Source organism: Orcinus orca, chromosome 11 (genome assembly GCF_937001465.1).
Source record: "Orcinus orca chromosome 11, mOrcOrc1.1, whole genome shotgun sequence".
NCBI lineage: Eukaryota > Metazoa > Chordata > Mammalia > Artiodactyla > Delphinidae > Orcinus > Orcinus orca.
Window position 1 is genome coordinate 38,765,955 of NC_064569.1, and position 21,616 is coordinate 38,787,570.

General features: G+C 36.7%; 1 protein-coding gene across 4 annotated transcripts in view; it reads right to left on the reverse strand.

Annotated features, from left to right (window-relative positions):
• Positions 1–21,616, reverse strand: part of SENP1 (SUMO specific peptidase 1) — a 59,298-nt gene that overhangs the window by 24,614 nt on the left and 13,068 nt on the right. For all 4 annotated transcript variants that reach the window (XR_004485586.2, XM_004274406.4, XM_004274405.4 and 1 more), the window contains 8 exons: positions 18,071–18,242; positions 10,233–10,336; positions 9,864–10,150; positions 8,268–8,322; positions 2,370–2,408; positions 1,431–1,515; positions 1,047–1,202; positions 40–171 (listed from right to left, as the gene is read on the reverse strand). Coding sequence is in view for 3 of the 4 variants with exons in the window: in XM_004274406.4 (XP_004274454.1) it covers positions 40–171; positions 1,047–1,202; positions 1,431–1,515; positions 2,370–2,408; positions 8,268–8,322; positions 9,864–10,150; positions 10,233–10,336; positions 18,071–18,242 (1,030 nt within the window). In the remaining variant the exon portion in view is untranslated. The remainder of the gene's footprint in view (positions 1–39; positions 172–1,046; positions 1,203–1,430; positions 1,516–2,369; positions 2,409–8,267; positions 8,323–9,863; positions 10,151–10,232; positions 10,337–18,070; positions 18,243–21,616) is intronic.

Sequence of the window (21,616 nt, forward strand, 5' to 3'; positions counted from 1 at the left end):
TCACTTACTCTTTGAATATAAAAACAAGTGTGAGATTACCTCATCATTGAGCCAGTTCAGATGGTTTAGAGTTTGAATATCTTTGCGTGTAATGGTCAAGCGGAATGCTTCACTCAGAACTTCATCCTGGTTCCCATTACGAAATACATTCTTTATTTCTTTCTCCATTTCCTAGGGAACCAAGAAGTGTCAGAGATCAAGCATACATGGCCTTAGACATAGCAATCTCTCACCAAGCTCCATGAAATCCCTAGACTTAAATCAACTATTTACTTCTAACATTTTGGTTTCTATTCCTTCCAGTAATCTCCCTGATTACTTCCTTCCATCCTAGCTTGTCCTCCCTTCTCTGTTTCAGTACATTTCAGACCCTTGTTTCATATTATTCCTGAAGTCTGAAATAACCTTTTGCTGTCAAATTTCCTAAGTTCATGAGAAGACCTAATTATATTTTATACCTTTGGTCCAAACAATTTCCTGAGAAATAGAATCTTTCTTAAAGGCAATAAGGAAATAAAGGTAGTGAAGTCTTTTAGAAACATTTTCCTAGAAAAATTTGTTTTACTTTTTTAATGTAAAACTGTGGAATTCAGCACAACTATAATAAATGTGTTACATTCACCAGCTATATGATAGTTTTTCAAACAGAAGAATGAATTAAGAAACAGATTTTTAAATGTATGCAGACTTTTATGTATTTTCCAAATTTTTAGTCTGTGTTTTATTGCTTAAAAAAAAAGGTAAGGCTCAACTTACTATTTGATATCAAAGTACCAGACACATGCATTAAGTAAAAGTGCACATGAAATGAAACACAAATTTATTAAATGCTTTTTTACTGAAGTCACTATAAGTCACCCATAATTCTTTCCTGAATTTTCAATAATCCTTTAAAAATAAAGCCAAGATTGGTATGCAATACAAATGAAAGCAGGAGTATGCAATACAATTTAAATACCAGATTACTTTTATGTTTGAAAGTTGTCCAAAGAATTCTCTCTAAACACAACACTTGCTAGTGTAGGAATTTAGAGTATATAGTTTACCTCTGTGATTTCAGGAAATTCATCTTCGCTCTCCGTTAATTTATGACCTTTTTTTCCTGTTTCTTGGGCGATCGTGACAGGAATCTCCTTTTCAAGAGGCACACGAAGATGCAATTCTACTGAATCATGTACTGAATGTTCTTGTTCCTGCAGTCTCTGAAAAACAGAGCTTCAAAATAAGTGGAATAAAGAAATCTACTATTTGTCTATGTACACTAAGTAGTACTAGCTGAAGAGACCAAGAACATAGACCACTTATCATACAATGCTATGCTACCACACTATCTTGCAGTTACAACTTTGATCCCAAATCCAGGTAACCTTCTAAAATTAGTTTCAACCTGGATGTGCTATTCATTTATTATCTCAAAAATATTGTTTTACCTGGTTTTGAAGCTGTAATGCCAGTGCTTTCTGCTCTTCAATCTGGCGCAATCTTTCCCGTGCTCGAGAATCATAAACACTAGTCCTTGGAAATGAAAAGGAATGTGACACAAATGCAGACCACTCTCTCAGCATCAAGAACATTGCTGACGCACAATGAGCATTAAATATAAAACCCTCAGAGAGAAAGTCTAAAATCCTTATACTAACTTATCACTACATTTACTTTAAGACAAAGTGAAACCACATGGTTTTACTGAAATTATCCTATTATTTTTTGTTGAAATAATGAAAATTACTAGTTTGTTGCTAAACATGAACAAGTGACTGTTGTGTTCGTAAATGTGGAGTCCTTTTTTAAAAACATGCTTCTAAGATTATGGAAAAAGTGAAGCTTCATTCTAGAAATCCAAAAATGAAACTGAATCCCAAAGAAGAGAATAATACAAGATATCATCGAGGTTTTAGTTCAAATATTGTATTTATGATCCAGAAGAAGAAATATGGGTTTCTTTTTTTCTTAAAAAAAAAATCAACTAGACCGGGGGTTTGGATAACTCAAAGTGAGTCCTTGAAACTAGAGACTAAACTTTCAGTGATTTCGCAAGCTCCAGAACTGAAGATTATTCAATAAATTAATTTTATCAATGTGAAAATAAAGGCACTTACTTTCCTTTCTATATAATAGCTAACTTTGAAATATTTTTCCAATTCAGTTGAGCTTCAACAATTGTTACAGATTTAATAAACCTGAGCATAGATATGTCCCAACTCCAACAGAACCTTTAAAACCCAATAATTTAAAAGTTATTTTCTATATAGACAAACACAGGAAATTTTTACTGACTAAAAATAGGTAGGGTGATTGGCTAATTGATTTCTTCTAACTGAAAAGAAAGTGACAGAGAGGGAAAAATGATACCAAAAATAATAACTTACAATTCTTTGATCCACAGCTCTGCCTGGAAAAAAGTAGGACTATGGGTGGGAAAAGAAAAATGTGACAAATGAGCAGGAGACGTAAAGGAAAATCAAATATTTTCATCAAGAAAACCAATTATTTAAACAGTTTATAAAAATGCTTTACAACTATGCAATAAATAAAAGGACCTAAATTACATAAAACAATTCTAACTGGGAAGTAAAGGAATACAAATATGAGTCATCTGCACATGTACAGTTAAAAAGATGACCCAACATTCAGCTGAGAAACTAAGTTTAGCATGCTTCTTACTTGGAAGAGAGACCAACACGATGTGAAAGAGTACATCACTTGTCAAGGCAATATATTAAGCTAGAACGTTCCTCTTTCCAAATGGCTCAGATTGACAGATTTATTAATGGTTTAAAAAAATCTTATGGGTTCTTGGACTTCTCGTAGGTCTACTTGAGTAAAAATACATTCAACCACATCACGTTAGATACTGAAAATCCCCCCGCCACAGAACAGCCCATATCAAATGGATAATGAGCCAATGAACCAAAGCGGATAATCAGCAATACAACTCCATTCCAAAGATGAAAGGTTAGTTCTACTCCATGCAGCTCTTGCTGACAACCCAAGTCAATAGTGCTTAGCAGAGTCACAGGTATGCTCTCTGTTCTAGAGCCTTTTGCTCTTCTCAGACTTTCTTGTCTCCTTTCTTATCTCCTTGCCCCTAACTGAAGGAGTTCTCATAGAACCAAATTAAAGAAGAGTGAACAGTTTTCCAAAGAAAACTTTCAGATATGTAGAACAAGTAAACAGAGCATCAAATTGGCATTTAAGAGACCAGTATCTCCTGGAGCTGCTCTGTGACCTTGAGCAAGTCACTTCCTTTCCATGGGCCTCAATTTCTGGGTTTGTAAACATGGAGATTACAGTCCCTTTCAGTTCTTAAATTTCTACAGTCTGCCCTGTAAAGGCAAGAATAAGGGCTCAGACATTATCCCCTTGCTCCTTAGCCTAACTTCTGAGAATTAGTATTCCCAATCATCCTTAGTTCTGGGTTTTGGTGATAAACTTGCTGTTCTATTACCTCCCCACTGTCGGTAGCCTACCTCCTTAACACAGTGAAAAACTGATGTAACAGCCAAGAAAGAAAGTCACAGAGATCAGTGGAAGCACTGTGAGGAACTACTTAGTGTGGGATACTAAAAACAAATGAACGTGAGAATACATTTATTGAACAATATAATGAAGTGACAAGAATCACACAGAATTTCATGGTACCAGATCATGCTATTCAAATTTGTCTGCTCCCCTTATTAGAATATAAACTTGATGAGGATAGGAATTTTTCTCTTTTGTATTTACTACTGTATCCTCTGCACCAAGAATAGTGCCTGACACATAGCAGGCAGTCAGTATTTACTGAATAAATAAATAATGTAAGGGCCGAGCACTTCTCTTTAACGGATCAAGGTATCTGCTGGCGCAGGAAAGCAAAATGCAGAGTAAAAAGCAAAATCTGTTTGCTTTTCAGAGATTATACATTACTTCTCATATAATTGAAGCAATAATAATTACAGCTACTTACTGAGCACCTACTTAGTGCTTTATGTATAAAACCCTCTTTGGGGGATTTTACATATTAGTTAAGCCTCACAATAATCCTCAAATTAATTAAGACTCAATGAAAAATCTGAAAGTGAAATCAAGAACACACTCCCATTTACCATTGCAACAAAAAGAATGAAATATCTAGGAATAAACCTACCTAAGGAGACAAAAGACCTGTATGCAGAAAATTATAAGACACTGATGAAAGAAATTAAAGATGATACAAATAGATGGAGAGATATACCATGTTCTTGGATTGGAAGAATCAACATTGTGAAAATGACTCTACTACCCAAAGCAATCTACAGATTCAATGCAATCCCTATCAAACTACCAATGGCATTTTTCACAGAACTAGAACAAAAAATTTCACAATTTGTATGGAAACACAAAAGACCCCGAATAGCCAAAGCAATCTTGAGAACTAAAAACGGAGCTGGAGGAATCAGGCTCCCTGACTTCAGACTATACTACAAAGCTACAGTAATCAAGACAGTATGGTTCTGGCACAAAAACAGAAAGATAGATCAATGGAACAGGATAGAAAGTCCAGAGATAAACCCACGCACATATGGTCACCTTATCTTTGATAAAGGAGGCAGGAATGTACAGTGGAGAAAGGCCAGCCTCTTCAATAAGTGGTGCTGGGAAAACTGGACAGATACATGTAAAAGTATGAGATTAGATCACTCCCTAACACCATATACAAAAATAATCTCAAAATGGATTAAAGACCTAAATGCAAGGGCAGAAACTATCAAACTCTTAGAGGAAAACATAGGCAGAACACTCTATGACATAAATCACAGCAAGATCCTTTCTGACCCACCTCCCAGAGAAATGGAAATAAAAACAAAAATAAGCAAATGGGACCTAATGAAACTTCAAAGCTTTTGCACAGCAAAGGAAACCATAAACAAAACCAAAAGACAAACCTCAGAATGGGAGAAAATATTTGCAAATGAAGCAACTGACAAAGGATTAATCTCCAAAATTTACAAGCAGCTCATGCAGCTCAATATCAAAAAAACAAACAACCCAATCCAAAAATGGGCAGAAGACCTAAATAGACATTTCTCCAAAGAAGATATACAGACTGCCAACAAACACATGAAAGAATGCTCAACATCACTAATCATTAGAGAAATGCAAATCAAAACTACAATGAGATATCATCTCACACCAGTCAGAATGGCCATCATCAAAAAATCTAGAAACAATAAATGCTGGAGAGGGTGTGGAGAAAAGGGAACACTCTTGCACTGCTGGTGGGAATGTGAATTGGTACAGCCACTATGGAGAACAGTATGGAGGTTCCTTAAAAAACTACAAATAGAACTACCATATGACCCAGCAATCCCACTACTGGGCATATACCCTGAGAAAACCATAATTCAAAAAGAGTCATGTACCAAAATGTTCATTGCAGCTCTATTTACAATAGCCAGGAGATGGAAACAACCTAAGTGTCCATCATCGGATGAATGGATAAAGAAGATGTGGCACATATATACAATGCAATATTACTCAGCCATAAAAAGAAACGAAATTGAGCTATTTGTAATGAGGTGGATGGACCTAGAGTCTGTCATACAGAGTGAAGTAAGTCAGAAAGAGAAAGACAAATACCATATGCTGACACATATATATGGAATTTAAGAAAAAAAAAATGTCATGAAGAACCTAGGGGTAAGACAGGAATAAAGACACAGACCTACCAGAGAATGGACTTGAGGATATGGGGAGGAGGAAGGGTAAGCTGTGACAAAGCGAGAGAGTGGCATGGACATATATACACTACCAAACATAAAACAGATAGCTAGTGGGAATCAGCCGCATAGCACAGGGAGATCAGCTCAGTGCTTTGTGACCACCTAGAGGGGTGGGACAGAGAGGGTGGGAGGGAGGGAGACGCAAGAGGGAAAAGATATGGGAACATATGTATATGTATAACTGATTCACTTTGTTATAAAGCAGAAACTAGCACACCATTGTAAAGCAATTATATTCCAAAAAAGATGTAAAAAAAAATAATAAAGACAAAGGAACTTGAGGCAGTGGAAAAAAAATTAAGACTCAATATAATGTGTAATAAGGAAATATTACTTATACTGTACAGAAAAGGAAATTGAGTTCAAAAGAATAATTTGTTTTGGAAGAGCCAGGATCAGAAACTATGTATGTCCAATTCCAAAGACTATGTTCTTTCTATTATTATAAAGTATCTTCTAATAAACCAAAGTATTAAGCCAAAATGGAGATGATGAGTATTTGGGCTACTCAAGAGAGTATTTCAGGCTTTCTAGGAAATTCATTTATTTAATACAGATTTATTTACTAAGTACCCATGATGTGCCATGTACTATTATGGGCACCAGGTGGTAGTGCAAAGGTACTAGTACCGAACAAAGTACAGAGATAGAAGTACTGGAAGGAAAGACTAATGCTATCAGGAGAAGCCAGAGAAATGTCCTGAGAAAAAATTAACACCTGAGTCAGATTCTGAAAAGCAAAATAAGAGTGTAACAAGTGGACAAGGAGAGAAAAGGAATTCCAGGCAGAAGGGGAAGGGTTGGAATGTACAATGGCACAAAGGCATAAAATACATGGCACATTCTGGGAAATAAGGGCAGATCTGCATTGCTGGAACTTAACCGAGCTGGAATGCTGGAAGATTAAGAATAAAGAGCCAATCAATCAACCAAGCCTTGGGAGAGCAGGCTCCAACTTTGATAAACAGCATCATCCAATAAGCCTTACCCAAGACTACTTCTTGTCCATCTCACTCTTCAGTCATCACTAGGAGAAATTCTCCATAAAGGAAAGGCAGACTCAGTAAAGAACTGAAGAACTGAGAGCACCCATTACATGAAATCAACTTTTTCCCAAGAAAGAACACCTATTTTTGCACATACATGTAAAGCACTTTTATAAGTGTTTTATCTGGAAGTTAATCTTCACAACAATTCAATAGTAAGGTATTAATACTCGCATTTTATTGATAAGGAAACTGAGGTTTAGAAGAGTAACTTGTCCACAGTTACATGAAGCCTGGAAAAGGCAAGATCAGAACCCAGGTCTAACTCAAAAAACTAAAAAAGTATAAAGAATAAAGCATCTAAACTATAAAGTCTCCTTGAGAAACTATAACAACAAGAGAATTTTTTAAAATATCTAAAGTTTAGAACATACAGGGGAGCTGCAAAGACATAGAGGAACTGAGATGAGAAAGAACATTTTATTATCCTTAATCCTCTCAATGGAAAACTGATACCATTATTATTCTAGCAATTGAATTGCTAAGGCCAGATATGGCAAAGACATAGCAATCTGAGTAGCAACTTATTGGATTACAGAGGAAGAAGTACTTGGTACCTCTCAGAGGGGTCAAGTTTCATATAGAAGATCACATTTGAATTGAGACTTAAAAGATAAGAAAAAGACTACTGCCAGATAGACAAGTGGAGGGGGGAGAAGGGGAGCATACCAGGCAGAAGGCACACAATGTGAAGGTAAGAAAATACCTATCATCTTATAAGTCAGCGTATAATAAACACATGAAAGAATCCAGTATTTACACATGGTTCCTTCTCTAACCTCCACTGTGTTTTTCCTCAAATGTCACCTTATCAGAAACTTGCCATGACTATCCTACATAAATAGCACCCCCAGACCCTAGTCTATATATTACCCTGCTTTATTTTTCTTTGCAGCACTTATCACCAACAGGCATGTGTTTATTTGCCTATTTGTTCTCTATCTGTCCCCCATCCCCCCCTTACACCCCTTACAATTAGAATGTAAACTCCTTGAGAGCAGAAACTTCATTTTGTCCACTGCTGTTATCTGCAATGTCTATACTAGTACCTGGCACCCAACAGACTATCAATAAATACTTGTTAAAGGAAAGAACGCATGATAGGAAGCAAGACTTGTGGAGGAAGGGTGGTGTATACCATACTAGGAGTTTGGGCTTGATTCTATGTCTGATAAGCCACCCTCAAGGGAGTTTAATGAATGATTAGATAAGCATTTTAGAAAGATCACTGCAGAATGGAAGATGGACTAAAGAACAAGGCAAAGAATGGATTAGAAAACATTGTGGAAAATGGAATGAAGAACAAAATGGAGGCTGGAGGAAAAGAGATTCATCAGGAAGTTACTGAAATAATTCAAACAACATATAAGAGAGGTCTGAGTTGAGGCCATTTTATATTACTTAGATCTTAGTGAAGAAACGGTGATTAAATAGAGGGAGAACAATATGTTAAAAATGTCCTTTAACCAAAGTTTACCTGGGAGTTGGAGTCTGGGAATCTTTCACTTTGAGTAAAATCACAGAGTCTGATCCTAAACAATAAAACACAAGAGCATATCATTATTAACAAAATTCCACATGGCTGTACCTTCTAGATGTCTGTAGTTTAAGTTCCTATACTTTGTTATATTCTATTTCCATAAACATAACACAGCATAAGGATAAAGGTAAGATGGAAGAGAAAGAGAGGCAGGTCCATTTTCACTGAGCCATAAATAGGGCTTAGTGAAGAGCCTGCCTCACAAATAAAGCAATCACTCTAGAAGAAAGTATATATGCCCTTCATCATCTTGCTGCCTGTGCTTCTTCTTTCTATTCCTGGGAAACAAGAATGTGCCAAGATTTCTCAAAAGTCTTTAGTTCATGAGCTACCACAAGACTGAATAAGGTGAAAGAGGGAAGGGGAAGGAGGAAGGGAAGAGAGGGGAGGGGACAAGAAGAGGAGGGAAGGCAGAAAGAAAGAGAGCAACCGCTATGTGAGAAGTAGCAGACTCTAAAGAGTATAAATTCTATTATTCTACCATCTATTTTCTATTGATAGAGGAAGAAATCATGTCCTTCTAAAGCACTATGATTAGAATCGCATTTAGAATATTTAATAAATGGTACAAGTAATTAAACAGCTCAGTGTAGTATATTTGTTCCAGTTTAGCTGTATCTAAGCATCTGCCATACAATGCATGCTTCTGAAATTAACAGCTTTTAATAATAGTTCTCAGTAAATCACCTCACAAAATTTAAGTTTTCATGAATATGTGTAGCTATATAATGATGTCACCAATAATTTTAATCCCCAAGTGAGAATTTTAAGAAAGTGAGGAATAGATTAAAAAAAAAAATTAAATGACCTGAAGAAGGAGGGGAGAGCCTTAGAGACTGATCTAGCAAAAGATCCCTAATGTCTAACAACTTAACATAAAACTTGTTTTAAGTTACATGCCTATATACATACCATAAATACACACATAACGCATACTTAAAGAAGGGGCAAACTAAGCAAACAAAAAACAACTACCAGAGCAAAACTTTTAATTAACTGGAATGCTAAGAGACGGAATATTTTGGTTAGCTGAAAGTAAGGTAGGAAACTTTGTTTTCCAAACTTGCCGATGACCATTCCAAAATGGTCAAAAGTAGCCAAAAGGCTACTATACAGGTTTTGTAAGTAGTACTTGTATAAGAACTTTTACTTTAGTTCTTAATTGATGTTCCAAAACTCCTAGAACTTCAGAATGCTTAATTTTCATTGTAAAGTACTAGAAACAGAGACAGTACTGAAGTAATTGGGCTTAATATACTCTGACACAAGACTACTCAGGAAGTTAATCTTTTAAATAAAATATTATAGGAAATCATTTGCATCTCCATGTAAGAAAAAAGTAAGCTACTTATTATATGCTTCATTTACTCGTGGCACAGCTAACTGAATTAAATGTATGTAAGGTATCTTGTATCTTATATCTTAATTAAGTTACATGTGTATTACTACCTTGCCTATAATTCACATGGATCCAATAAACTGTTAATTGGCTATTAGGGTTCAAAATACAGTTATACAACACACCATTTTTACCTTCAGATTGTGTATTTGAAGCTGGTAAGTTATCTGGCTGATGTGAAAGAGAGTGGTGATGTTGGGGTTGATGGAGAGGATCAGAATCTTTGGATCCAAATGCAACAACATCTGGGGTATAAGATGATATGGAAAACACATTGTGGGACAATTGTTCCTGGGCAGTTAAAATGCTGGCCAATCCGGATGATGAAGTATCAGAGCCAATGATCTGGGTTGCACAAGAGTTTCCATTTTTAAACAGTGAGTCTTTCAAAGTATTCTTACTGGAACTAAGACACCGAGACCTAGGAAAAGAAGAATAAAACTTCAATATCAAATAACAAAATGTAGAATTAAATTCATTTGAAGAATGTTTCTGTGACTCACAAGTGTAAAGGAAAGTGTGTGGTGGGTTTGGCTACAGAAAACTGTTTCCCTGTGACCATCTGTAGAAGCTGTCTGTAAATCTCTCGTTCTTCCTCTTGAACTGTCTATAAAAGAAAAAAAAAATCTTAAATACATGCAATGAGGCAAATGTTTCCCAAAGTAGTATCTAGACTCCCAGAAGCTCTGTCAAAGCTCTGGCAGCGTCCTCACGATAATTAAGAATTATGGTTCATTAATAATACTCTAGAAAATTATAAAGTATACGTAAGAGGAGTTGAGTGAAGCAAATACCAGACAGTATATTTTGGAAAATTATGGGGCATATATGTAAATAACAGCATAGAGAAACTACAGGATATGAAAACAGAAGGCCACTTTTGTGTCACTTATAGAGTGCCAGAAATAAAACATTTGAGGACCTCTAAATAGGACTCCAACAAATCCCTTGACTCCTAATACCTGTTAGAAAAACCACGAGGAGGTAACCAGAACAGTCAAGTGGATATCTTGCTAAAGTTTCCTATTCTATCCAATTTTTAAGAGTGTAAATATTTTCCAGAGATGGTTTTCATTATTTACTTTTCTCCCCTCTCAAGTCCCAATACTGAATTTAGGGAAAAGCACATACTCTACATCTACAACATAATTCACTTATTGACTTAAACACCTACTATGCTCCAGTCACTAAGATACCGCACTGAATAAAATAAAGTCCCTGCCCTTGTGAAGCTTACATTACAGTTGAAAGACTGACAAATAAACTAGTCAAGTAGTATGAAGAAAATGAAAGATAAGAGAATAGAAAGTGATGGAGGAGGAACAGCAAGAACAGGTAAGACCTTTCTAAAAAGGTGATATTTCAATAAAAACCTAAATCAAAGGAAGAAATCAGTCATAGAAATTTATAAACAGTATTCCAGGTAGAGTCAGAGCAAATGCAAAGGCCCTGAGACAGAAATATGCTTGATGTGTTCAAGGAATAGTAAGGTCAGTGTGAATCAGGAGAAGAATAATAAGAAATGAGGTCACTTAGCAGAGAACCAGATTACATAAGGACTTGTAACTATAATCATGGTAAAGTATCTACTCTGCACAGATCCCCTGAAGCAATGGGCTGCATTCATTAAATAACATGCCCCAGCATTTTCAAAATCTTATAAAGAGTTTAATACAAGCACCAATCTTCACAAAATAATTTTAATACTTTGTGTCAGTGCTAGCAACATCCTACACTGTGACATTTCAATATGAACATAAGCATTTCATTCAGTTTCAAATGTTTGTTAAAAGCACAGTGAAGGGACTTCCCTGGTGGCGCAATGGTTAAGAATCCGCCTGCCAATGCTGGGGACACAGGTTCAAGCCCTGGTCCGGGAAGACCCCACATGCTGCAGAGCAACTAAGCCTGTTCGCCACAACTACTGAGCCTGCGCTCTAGAGCTCATGAGCCACAACTACTGAGCCCACGTGCCGCAACTACTGAAGCCCACGTGCCTAGAGCCCGTGCTCCACAACAAGAGAAGTCACTGCAGTGAGAAGCCTGTGCACTGCAACGAAGAGTAGCCCCCGCTTGCCGCAACTAGAGAAAGCCCGTGCACAGCAACGAAGACCCAACACAGCCAAAAATAAATAAATAATTAATTTTAAAAAGCACAATAAATAAAGCAATTATCTATGCAAAGGTAAAGAGACACTAAATTTTTTCTTCTTGAATCTTTTTTTTTGTACATAGTAAATTTCAATTACATTGTCAGTGTAATGTTACTGATCTAACAAGATACACCTTGTACTGTGCTGCATGACAACTCCTTATGAGAAAGAGCTATCCTTAAATCTGAATAGTTGAGTGATCAGAAAAGGTAGAACTAGTTGAGCATTTGGTGGCAAAATAGACCCAAGAGAAAAAACAAATTTGCAATATTCTATATGAAGAAAATACACACCATTATTTTATCCCTTAGACATTAATATTATATTCAAGATGATGGTGGTCTTCTTTTTTAGTGTTTGTGAAAAGACTGTCTACAGTATTAAAAACCATAATTAAAATAAATGCCTCTTTATTAAAACATAAATTGGCTATTATGAAAATTCTTCAAGTAGATAATATGAAGAATGAAGCATCATTACAGATTATTAGATTGTAAGAGAGATCTTTGCCAACCAACTCCACTGTGATCTATATACAGGAAAGCTGTGTTATCTGGCACTTTAATGACTGGAATTTTGAATACCCCTCCATGTAAATCTTGACTCCACCTTCCCACTACACCAAGTAACCTAATCCACAATACTATGGGGTTAACAGTATGTTGCTTTCAGGGGTGGTAAAATGGAAGGAGGGAAGGGAAACCGTAAGCGGAATACCACACCTGAGTCATGGATATTAACTCAATCATTTTAGTTCATTTTCACTGTCCCAACAAACTACATCTTAAAAAGCTCTGACTGTATTATCATAACATAGGGAGGAAAGTAAAGCAGATAAACTGGTGTAGGAGGTTACTCTGCATACCAAGGGAAAATAAAAAATATGCCCATCACTTAAAGACCTCCAGAGAACACCAAGAATAATGAGATAGAAAGGACCTTTATTTGTGGTACCCTAAACACTTCAACCAAAAGGGGAAACATGAGGTGGGGGGAAGAATAAATCAGGAGCTTGGGATTAACGTACATATACTACTATATATAAGATAGACAACCAACAAGGACCTACTCTATAGCACAGGGAAATCTACTGAATATTCTGTGGTAACCTATATGAGAAAAGAATCTGAAAAAGAATAAATATATGTATATGTATAACTGAATCACTCTGCTGTAAACCTGAAACTAACACAACATTGTAAATCAACTATAATCCAATAAAAATTTTTTTAAAAAGACTTAAACCATAAAAAGTTAGAAACATTTCCCTCCTTCCTGATATCACATAGCGAAATGTTTTCTTGAAATAAATTTTTATACTTAGGACTTCCCTGGTGGCGCAGCGGTTAAGAATCTGCTTGCCAATGCAGGGGACACGGATTTGATCTCTGGTCCGGGAAGATCCCACATGCCGCAGAGCAACTAAGCACACATGTTGCAACTACTGAGCCCGCAGCTGCAACTACTGAAGCCCGTGCGCCTAGAGCCCGTGCTCCGCAACAAGAGAAGCCACCCCAATGAGAAGCCCACACACTGCAACGAAGAGTAGCCCGCGTGCAGCAACAAAGACCCAACGCAGCCAAAAAAAAATTTTTTTATACTTATAAATAAAACATGAATAAACCAAGGAGCCATTAAGCAACTCAGCTAATGCAAATTACAAGAAATCTAGATTAACTGAACGCAAAGAGTTGATTTTTTAAAATAATTTAACACACACAAAAGTCCCCCACAAATCTTTTTCCCCAATAAATATATCTTCAAAGGAAAGCTTCTGTCTGAGTCTAAACAACCTCAGTCATTAGACAACATAAAATGAACAGAAATAAATCCATATTCCAAATAATTATCTGAACTCCTTCAAATCCCATACTTTCAGTTTAAACTGATTTATGGTTTCAAAAAGAAATTACAGGGCTTCCCTGGTGGTGCAGTGGTTGAGAGTCCACCTGCCGATGCAGGGGACACGGGTTCGTGCCCCGGTCCGGGAAGATCCCACATGCTGTGGAGTGGCTGGGCCCATGAGCCATGGCCGCTGAGCCTGTATGTCCGGAGCCTGTGCTCCACAGTGGGAGAGGCCGCAACAGTGAGAGGCCCGTGTACCGCAAAAAGAAAAAAAAAGAAATTACAGAAAAAAGGTTAAGAAGTTTTCACTGTTCTACATGTTTATTTGGAAGTTACAAGAATTTATGTTTTTTTTTTAAATGATGCAAGGCACTTTTCTTTTTGGGGCTTCATTAAACAATAAAACACTGGGTATATTACATTTTATTTAGAACCATTTCGGACAAAGAAAGAACAGTCTAAGCAACTCTCAAAATAACACATAACAGGGCTTCCCTGGTGGCGCAGTGGTTGAGAATCTGCCTGCTAATGCAGGGGACACGGGTTTGAGCCCTGGTCTGGGAAGATCCCACATGCCGCAGAGCAACTAGGCCCGTGAGCCACAACTACTGAGCCTGTGCGTCTGGAGCCTGTGCTCCGCAACAAGAGAGGCCGCAATAGTGAGAGGCCCGCACACCGCGATGAAGAGTGGCCCCCGCTTGCCACAACTAGAGAAAGCCCTTGCACGGAGAAACGAAGACCCAAGACAGCCAAAAAAATAAATAAATAAACAAATGTGGGGTTTAAAAAAAAAAAAGAATTTTAAAAAAAGGAAAAACTGAAATTATAAAAAAAAAGAACACATAAGATTTGGCTTTACCAAAAGCAAATGCAAGATGCAAGGAGGTAAGTCACCTGAAACTTCAAACATAATCCTTTTTTGGAGCATCTGGTACTATAATGTAAAAAAAAAATTCTTTCTATGTACATAACATTAAACTATTTTCTACTGAGAAAGCAAATTAGGAAATTGAGAGGAAAGGAAGCTATAATTGGATAAAATGTAAGGAAGTTGGCTAACGTTATGTTTCAAACCTAATAGAGGACCAAAGAAAGTTTAGTAAGTATAAGGACAATTAGTAAAGTATGTTTTTCTTACAAAAAAAAGAAGAAAACCATCAGTGACATCTATAAGGCAGTCTAACATTTTAAAATGCTGCTCAATATGTAGCAGAGAAGCATGTCTGGAAGCAACATATAATTGAAAAGAAACTACTTGTGTTTTTACTATTTAACATTTCTATTGTCCCTAATATTTTTTTCTTTCCTAAACAGAAACTCTCATCTTCTCTAACAGTGCTAAGAGAACCTTCTGTGATAATGGAAATGATCTCTGTACTGTCCAATATGGTAGCCACTAGCCACATATGGCTAATGAGTACTTGAAATGTGGCTAGTGTGACTGAGAAACTACTTTTATTTAATTTGAATTAACTTAAATAGTGCACGTGGCTGGTAGTAACCCTACTGCAGTGGTCCGCAACCTTTTTGGCAACAGGGACCGGTTTCGTGGAAGACAATTTTTCCTTGGAACGGGGGGTGGGGGTGGGGGATGGTTTCGGGATGATTCAAGTGCATTACATTTATTGTGCACTTTATTTCTATTGTTATTACACTGCAATATATAATGAAATAATTATACAAGTCACCATAATACAGAATCAGTGGGAGCCCTGAGCTTGTTTTCACTTGCCACTCGCTGATAGGGTTTTGTGAGTCTGCAAGCAATTGATTTATTATGGTCTCTATTCAGTCAAACCTCTCTGCTAACGATAATCTGTATTTGCAGCCGCTCCCCAGCGCTAGCGTCACTGCCTCAGCTCCACCTCAGATCATCAGGCATTAGATTCTCATAAGGAGCACGCAGACTAGATCCCTCACATGCGCAGCTCACGGTAGGGTTCGAGCTCCTCTGAGAATCTAATGCCAACGCTGATCTGACAGGAGGCGGAGCTCAGGCGGTAATGTGAGCGATGGGGAGTGGCTGTAAATACAGATGAAGCTTCACTTGCTCACCGCCCACGGGCCACTCACCTCCTGCTGTGCAGCCCAGTTCCCAACAGGCCAGGGACCAGTACCAGTCTGTGGCCAGGCTGTTGGGGACCCCTGCCCTATTGGATAGTATCGTTCTTTAATGTTGCCCTTGAACCAGCCATCAGCCAAGTGGTGGTACAGCCACCACCTGCATATTTCCAAATTCTTCTTCCTCATGTATTATCTTCAAACCCTTTGTAAGACTGAACAGCACAGTGGTGACATGTTAATTCCGCAGATAGCTTCATATTCCTGAAGGTGTTAGACAACTCCAGAAGTAAGATTCACACACAATTCTCCTTCTTTAACATAAGCAACAGATGTCTCTTGGAGATCCCAATATTTCCATGGAAAATAACTTTTCCTCCAGCTTATAAGCTCCCATCAATATTTTAGTCCAGGGGGAAAAGTAACATTTTAATCTGGATTATCTGTAATACCCAAGACTAAATATCTAAATAATCTGTTGACAGTTTCATTTAATAAAGTTTGGTCCAATATTTCGTCTCGTGCATATAAGACGGGTTACTCCTTATTTCTACACTACAGGTGACTTGCTTTTCACAGCAGATTATAGACCTAAAAACAACTGAGGCAAAATTCCCTGCATCTGTTGTTCCACAGGACAGGTTCAATCCTTGGCATCTTTTTGACACTGCAGAAGGAAAGATGAACCAGCTTCATGTCCTCCCTTGACCCAGCCTGTGGCCTGGAAGGTGGATTGGAAGGATTAAAGTATTGCATCAGCCCAAGTCTTCAGGCTGGAAGTAGAGGTGAAAGGAGGAGGGGCTGAGTGGTCCCAAGGACTGGCTGGCTAGTGCGTGAATGGGGGGCTTACAATGAACACATTCTAAAGGGCACTGGTGATGCGAGCAGCAGCCACACGGGGCAGGGACAGGTTTGGGAGGCCTGTACCAGCTGCCATGCTGTTACCGTCTTGGTCCCCACAAGTCTCTCGGTACCCTGCTGGCTGCCTGCACTCTAGCACAAGCACAACCCCCACAGCTCCAGTAACTAAAAAAGAATTATTTATGTATGTAATAACTGATACACAGATCGTACTAAATTCAATGTTTCAAAAGGTACAGTGAAAAATAAATCGCCCTTTCATAACTGTTGCTCAGCTCTTATCACCAAATGCAACTGGTGCCAGTTTCTTGTCTATCCTTCCCCCTGATAATTATGATTTACTAGCTCTGTCATGCTCTGCTTGAATATTTTAGATTCAATACAAATTTAAAACCAAAAAATATACAGAATTTTAAACTAACTATGTGACAAATAATCAAGTTTTGCCACCTAAGAGATCTTCACCGCCAAATTACATTATTATTTAGCACATAATGCTATATTCTTGACTCCACGGTCTGTAAGCGCCAATGGACAGGAACCACATAACCATGCTGTATAACAGAAAGCATACCTTCTAGACTCCTGTAGAAGAACTGGGCTGCAGGCTGGCCATTTATTAGTTGTGTGACCTCTGACCTTTACTTTTCAACTTTGTAAAATGTGGTTATTACCTCATCTCTACCTATTTCACAAGGTTAAAAGAATTCAAAACAATAATACATGTGGAAAGCACACTGGAAACTCTAATGCTATGTAAGTATGAGGTAATTATTATTCATTTGTATCTCCACAGCAACCAGTCCAAAGCTGACTAGATGCACAATAAATATTTAATTGAACAGGTGTAAGCACATCTCCTTATTGTATAAATTATATGTTATATATAAGGAATTGATTTTTTCCTAAGTTTACTGAATGAATATAACATAGTGTCAACACAACATCTTTCTTGTGGAGAAAGTTTATGATCTCAAAGATCTTACTCAAATGAAAGGATGTAAATTATTTAGCTGGCTTCTTGATTTTTCTTTTATATTGAGGAAAAATTATCCTAGTAAGAAGGGCAGGTATCAAATCCAGCAAGGTTAACAGCTTTGCCACATGAAACTAGAGCTTTAATAAGGGTCCAAAAGAGAACAGAGATAGTTTGATGTATGAGAAGCCACTCAGACAATACTGAAGATTAAGTGTGCTGTCCAACAGGAATAGAAGATGGTAAGAAAAATACTGAAGTCCTGCTAAAATATCTCCTTACATTCTTTAGAAGAGATGCTGGCACTCAAAAAGAGCAATTAAGAAAGAAAAAAACACAGAAAGGATTAATGGAATGGTTAATAAACATCTAAGTCAGAGGGAACACATGGTTGAATGTAGGGAGAGTCTAACTTTTAGTAGCTTTTGTTGCAGGTTTTCCTTACCTCTTCTGCTGTACTAATGTGTCGCCTCTGAGTTTTCTTGGGGCTCAAAAGATTTCGACGACATGAACCACTCCAAGATGGACTTGGAACAGGCTTAATAGGAAAAGATTTTTCATATGCAGACACATGACAGTGATGGTTTGACTTTCCTGTAAAACTGTTTGATAATCCACTAAAAAAAAAAAAAAAGTTTGTAAAAGACAAGAACAGTAAGTAAAAGTCTAACCAGGTGATTATTTTCACTTTTAAGAAATAACAAAAACAAAAAATTAGCAGAATGACAGATGTACCCTGTGAGGGAAATACACAAGAAATGATACATGAGTTGCTGCATTAGGTTCTGCCACTTAGGAGGTCTTAAACTGCCAAACTATGTAATTATCAAACACCTAAAGTTGTATTTCTTAGCTTCGCCATCTATAAGTTCCTTTGGTCAGGAACCATAGACCTGTGTGGTATGACAAAAAGCCTATCAGATTAGACTTCTTCAGAAAACCTGGGTTCTAGGTATGCATCTGGGTTCTAGGTGTGCTAATATGCACACACTTTCTATTTACTCCCTCCAGTCCCCTCTCCCAGCCTTTTGGAGGGAATTACTTTAAGATTAAATATGCAAAGGTGGATAAAGCTGAAGCTTCTCAACTGTTTTTCAATTGAATTTAAGTTTCCTAAAAGACCAACAGAGGGCTCCCATCCTCCATTAAAAAAAATAGAAGGCTTTTTATGAGGCTGTATGGCTGTGACTACTCCTCCTGCCCTCACTATCTACCTCTTCTGAAGGAGAATTTTGCTTTCTTTCTTTATACCATATGTGCCTCAAATAATGGGAAAAATTGGCAAGAAAAATATTTCTGTGGACTCAAAATCCAATTTTATCTCTAAGGTTAGGTTAATAATTTAAAGGTTTTTTCTATGTGCTCTTTTTCAAATATCATTACCCAGCACAGGTACTTGTGCTCAATATAATTAATTTTCTTTCTTTCTGCTGAGGCTGAAGAGTAAAGTACATAGCTGACTAAGCTGAACTTATTGAAATGAACTCTTTAAATCAGTACATGTGGTCTGATCCAAATGAAATCAGACTAGGTCTAAAGAAAATTAAAAAGTACATCTACTCCCTCTGACTCTTCAATCTCTAATGTTTCCTATGTGTGTTAGAGTGGGGAAAGGAGCAAGAACTTGGAATTTCAGAAACACGGTTCTTTTCTTAGGATGGGTAGATGTGGCTAGGAAAAAATGGCAAGGGCAATATAATTTGCTTGGTAAAGATATAATGATTTCCCCACAATGTCTTTTGTATTAATTTTCCTAGAGTGTGTGTGTGTGTTTAATGCAAAAGATTCTTCTTCCTAAAGAAACAGTATGAGGGAATTTGCGATGCCAGAAAGCAAGGGTGCTACCAACGACTAACGAGGTTGAGTCAGACACAGACATAAGCCTGAAGGAACTTCCACTAGCCAAAGTTGTGAGAATGTAAGCATTCAAAGAATAATGATTGTAGTAGTGGATTAAAACACACTGAATCCATGACACTGAAAAAAGAACAGAAAAATTCATTTGAACCACATCAAGTGGCGATTAAAAAAAAAAAACTTACTTTGAAAACCGGTAATGCAGAAGAAAGATCTAATCACATACCCTGCCTTCCCAGTAGGAAAACTATTTCAGGGTGACCAAACAGCCCTAACTAATGAGGTAAAAAGCTCTCCCTTATAGCAGAGCGCCAATTAATTAGTGTAAAAGAAATGATAAAATTAGAAAAATACTACTTCATTAACTACTAAAATTATTATCAGGTCAAAGGAAGTCAAAAGGTACAAACTTCCAGTGATAAAACAAGTAAGTCATGGGGATGTAATGTACAGCATGGTGACTATAGTTAACAATACCGTATTTCATATTTGAAAGTTACTGAGAAAGTAGATCTTAAAAGTTCTCATCATAAGAAAAAAAATTTTTGTAACCATGTATGGTGATAGATGTTAACTAAACTTATTGTGGTGATCAATATACAAATATTTCATCATTATGCTGCATACCCGAAACTAATATAATGTTATATGTCAATTATACCTCAATTAAAAAATTACTATCAGCTAAGGATTATCAACTGATATTAATAACTCCTAGGCTGATGTGAAACTGGTTGTTCATAAAAGTAACATCATTTAGATTACATTCTAGTCACAAGGGGGAAGAAAACCTAACTGTACAATTAAGGACCAGAGCGCTATCACTCTAATCTAGAGGTCAATCCAGCATCACTAATGATAGGACTGTAGGTTTTCTAATATGATGTAACACAGCATCAGCTTTTATTAAAGTCAAAAATCTAGTTTATAAAATATACAGAGGATAGAGGACAAAATCATACTATGGGAAAGCAACTTGTCAAATCCAAAAGGTGGAACATTATGCAGAAAAAAGTCATGTCATTAAAAAAAGGGGCTGCTGTTCAAGATTGTAAGAGACTTAAGGGTGATAAATACCAGATGTGATTTTAAACTGCATACTGCTTTGGACAAACTAGCTGTAAAGGATACTTTGGGGTCAACTAGGAAAACTTAAATATAACTTATTCAGTGTATAAGATAAAATTTACTGAATGAAAAAGAGAAGATGACTGACTGAAAAAGATTACAAAAGAGTATGCACAATATGAACTCATTTTTGGAAAAAATTGTGTGCAAACAGAAAAATACCTGGAAGGATATGTACTAAGACATTACAAAGGTGACCTCTGACTGGTGGGAATATGATGTATTTATTGTTTATTTGTGCTTATCTGTATTTTCTGATTTTGTACAAAGCATGCGCACTGTTTCTGTAATAACATTAGTTAAAAAAATAACAGCATGGCATTATTGAGGAAAAAAAGCAACTTGCCAAATGATGCATACAGAATATCTTTAATGAAGATAACATATTATACATTTTATAGTATTACACAGCATATATATCATTCTATATCTAAGCAAGAGAAAGTGAAAAGAAACAAGCATAAGAAAAGATCTGGAAGGAAACACATGAAGGGGAAGGGAGTAAGATTGTGAGTAGCGATCAAGGGATCTTTGGCTTTATTGGCAATGTTTTAACTTTTACAATGTGACTGTGTTAATGAATTCTTATGTAATTTTTAAAAATATTAAGAAGTGGGGAAGACAATCCCTGGGAGTACTCACACATGTTTCCAGAGTCCATGTGCTGATAATCATAAAATAAAATAAAAACCATCTTGTTGGTTTTAATCAGCACCAGAAAGCTTAGCTTTGACTAAGCAGGAAATTGAATCATCCCACATGCCTAAAACCATCACCAGAGTAATATTTAAGAAGTCATAAATACCATATTAAAAAAGAAATATTTACTAATATAATAAAGTACTTGAGGGAAAAGTTTCTAAGCCAAACCTCATCTGCCTTTAATAATCAGTAGAAGTTTGGTGAGGGAATAAGCAAGGCTTATAAGTTAGGCTAAATATGATCAAGTTCTTTCTGAGTCTAATTTTACAATAGAAGTAGTTGACTAAGGCGTAAGGTTGCTTTG